The sequence below is a fragment of the Bidens hawaiensis genome, unplaced genomic scaffold (genome assembly GCF_021521415.1).
Source record: "Bidens hawaiensis isolate Kalapana, Puna unplaced genomic scaffold, B.hawaiensis_p1.1 tig00000536_1, whole genome shotgun sequence".
NCBI lineage: Eukaryota > Viridiplantae > Streptophyta > Magnoliopsida > Asterales > Asteraceae > Bidens > Bidens hawaiensis.
The window spans coordinates 3,277,569-3,279,987 of NW_027491034.1; the positions used below are offsets into that span (position 1 = coordinate 3,277,569).

The following is a 2,419-nucleotide window of genomic DNA, read 5'->3' on the forward strand; positions in this document are numbered from 1 at the left end:
AAATCTTTGGGTTTTCTTTGGTACAAAAATAGATCTAAGATAGGGGTAGTGGATTGGAAAAGATGGTGTTTATTTGATGTAACGTGATTGTTGTTTTTGGTTTTTGGATTTCAGCGTCTTTCTCCGTCTTGGTGATAGTCGTTGGTTGTGTTTGTTTTTAATGAAAGTCAATTTTCAAAAAAAAAAAAAATCTAAAATAAATATTGTGACCCGTTTGAAAAGTTAGGATTCCATCACTAAAATAGACTCACTCGCCCATACTATATATAGTGTTATTTGAAACAAGTGAGATTTATTAGGATCAAATACTTGAGAATGATTCAATCGATGCGAACAAAACTACTCTGTCATTGGGCTTTATAGAATAGACCATGCATGCCTCATCAACCTATCTCAAGAATCTAACAGAATTTTGAATCTGCAAACTGATTTCCGAGAAATTAATGGTGGATGAAGCAACAAAATTCGAGGATCAAAGGACTAACGACTCCGGTAAACACAGGGGCGTTCGATCCGATGGAGAAGAAGACGACACGTCTCTTAGGCAGGGTAAGGACATTGTAAAGCGCCACCCTCTCGAACACTCATGGACCTTCTGGTTCGATAATCCATCCGCTAAGTCAAAGCAGGTTGCATGGGGCAGTTCGATCCGTCCGATTTACACTTTCTCAACCGTTGAAGAATTCTGGAGGTCTCGTATTTATATATATAGTTGATTAATAATACCTTAAGATGTTTTCATTTTGTATGACAGTCAATGTCATCATAATAATAATTTACAAAGACTAGCATGAATAATTGGATATATATATATATATAACAATGTACGTGTTTGAATCCAGCCTTTACAACAATATACATATACCGAGCAGATTGGCTGCAGGCGCAGACCTCCATTGTTTCAAAAACAGGATTGAGCCCAAATGGGAGGACCCGGTTTGTGCTGGTGGAGGAAAGTGGACTATGACTTTTCCTAAGTCGAAATCCGACACGTGTTGGCTTTACACGGTACTTAATTGATCAAACAGCCGTTAAGTATTCGAGTCTTATTTGTTACATTGGGTCTAATATGTTTATATTTGTGTGATGTGAAAGTTGCTAGCAATGATTGGAGAACAATTTGATCATGGAGATGAAATATGCGGGGCGGTTGTTAATGTGAGATCAAGGCAGGAGAAAATAGCTCTCTGGACCAAGAACGCTTCCAATGAGGCTGCACAGGTACTAATATTTCATAGCATTGTAAATTTATGGAGTAATTAATTAGCTTGTGCTATTTTAAGCATATTTTGCATAATTAATGTTTGTTTGCAGATGAGCATTGGGAAACAGTGGAAGGAGCTTCTTGATTATAATGACATGATAGGATTCATATTTCATGTAAGTATAAGAGTCTTAGAATGAATATTTGTTAATGTGGATTTTGGACTCATATTTTGCATTATATCTCAGGAGGATGCGAAGAAACTCGACAGGGGTGCTAAAAATAAATACACAACATGACGCGTTTTGTGTATCCGATCAGTCTACCCAGATGCAAGCTCGGGATGTTATGTAGGGACTCCGAATGCATCCACTTGTTTAGAAATTTGTATGCATTGATCCAATCATTCTCAAGTAGTTGATCCTAATAAATCTCACTTGTTTCAAATAAGACGGTATATAGTATGTGCGGATCTATCTTAGAGGTGGAATCGTACTTTTCAAACGGGTCACAACATTTTTTTTAGATTGTTTCAACTGACAAAAGTGGTGATCATGAGAGAAATGATAGAATCTTTCTTATCAAGGAATTTGTTGATTATGTATCAGATACCATAAACACTTTACTATTTATACATAGGAAAAATGTGACAAATAATAATTAATAACACTAAATACTAAATGCATACTATTCACCTTGTACATCACAAATAAAAGATAAATAAAATATTGGTATTAGTACATTAATATCGGTAACTTCAATTCGTTTTCAATATGTTATCAAGTATTGTAAACGTTATATTACCAAATCCTAACAAATTAAAATAGTATAAATACATTTCAAATGAACAGGCTATGAAACTCATAATGATCTTGGTATTAGTTACTAATTTCTCACACTCATACAAACAGGTTCACACACTTTTTGATATGGTCTTGGAGTTTCAAACGCATTGGAAACTCATAATGACATGTTGGGCAATCCTTGTCTTGTGTTTCTTTTCCTAAAACTGAATTGCTATGTATATAAAAGGGGCTTAGGTTGGATTTGGTCATGTCCAAGAAAAAGAGACGTACAGTTTGCAATAGTCCTTTGTATTATCAAAACTTTAACAATAGAGTATTTGCTAATACTAGAATTAAGGAGTATTTGGTGGTGCATATAAGCTTTTCGACAACAATTAAGTTGCCTAAAACTGGTTGTCTGGTTGCATAC

General features: G+C 34.9%; 1 protein-coding gene across 1 annotated transcript; it reads left to right on the forward strand.

Annotated features, from left to right (window-relative positions):
• The first annotated feature begins 399 nt into the window (after positions 1-399).
• Positions 400-1,503, forward strand: LOC143635577 (eukaryotic translation initiation factor 4E-1-like). The gene is made up of 5 exons (XM_077103376.1): positions 400-691; positions 843-1,008; positions 1,096-1,221; positions 1,315-1,380; positions 1,453-1,503. Exons 1-5 carry the CDS (start codon positions 444-446, stop codon positions 1,501-1,503), a joined length of 657 nt encoding a protein of 218 aa, XP_076959491.1. The 5' UTR covers positions 400-443.
• The last annotated feature ends 916 nt before the right edge of the window (positions 1,504-2,419 follow it).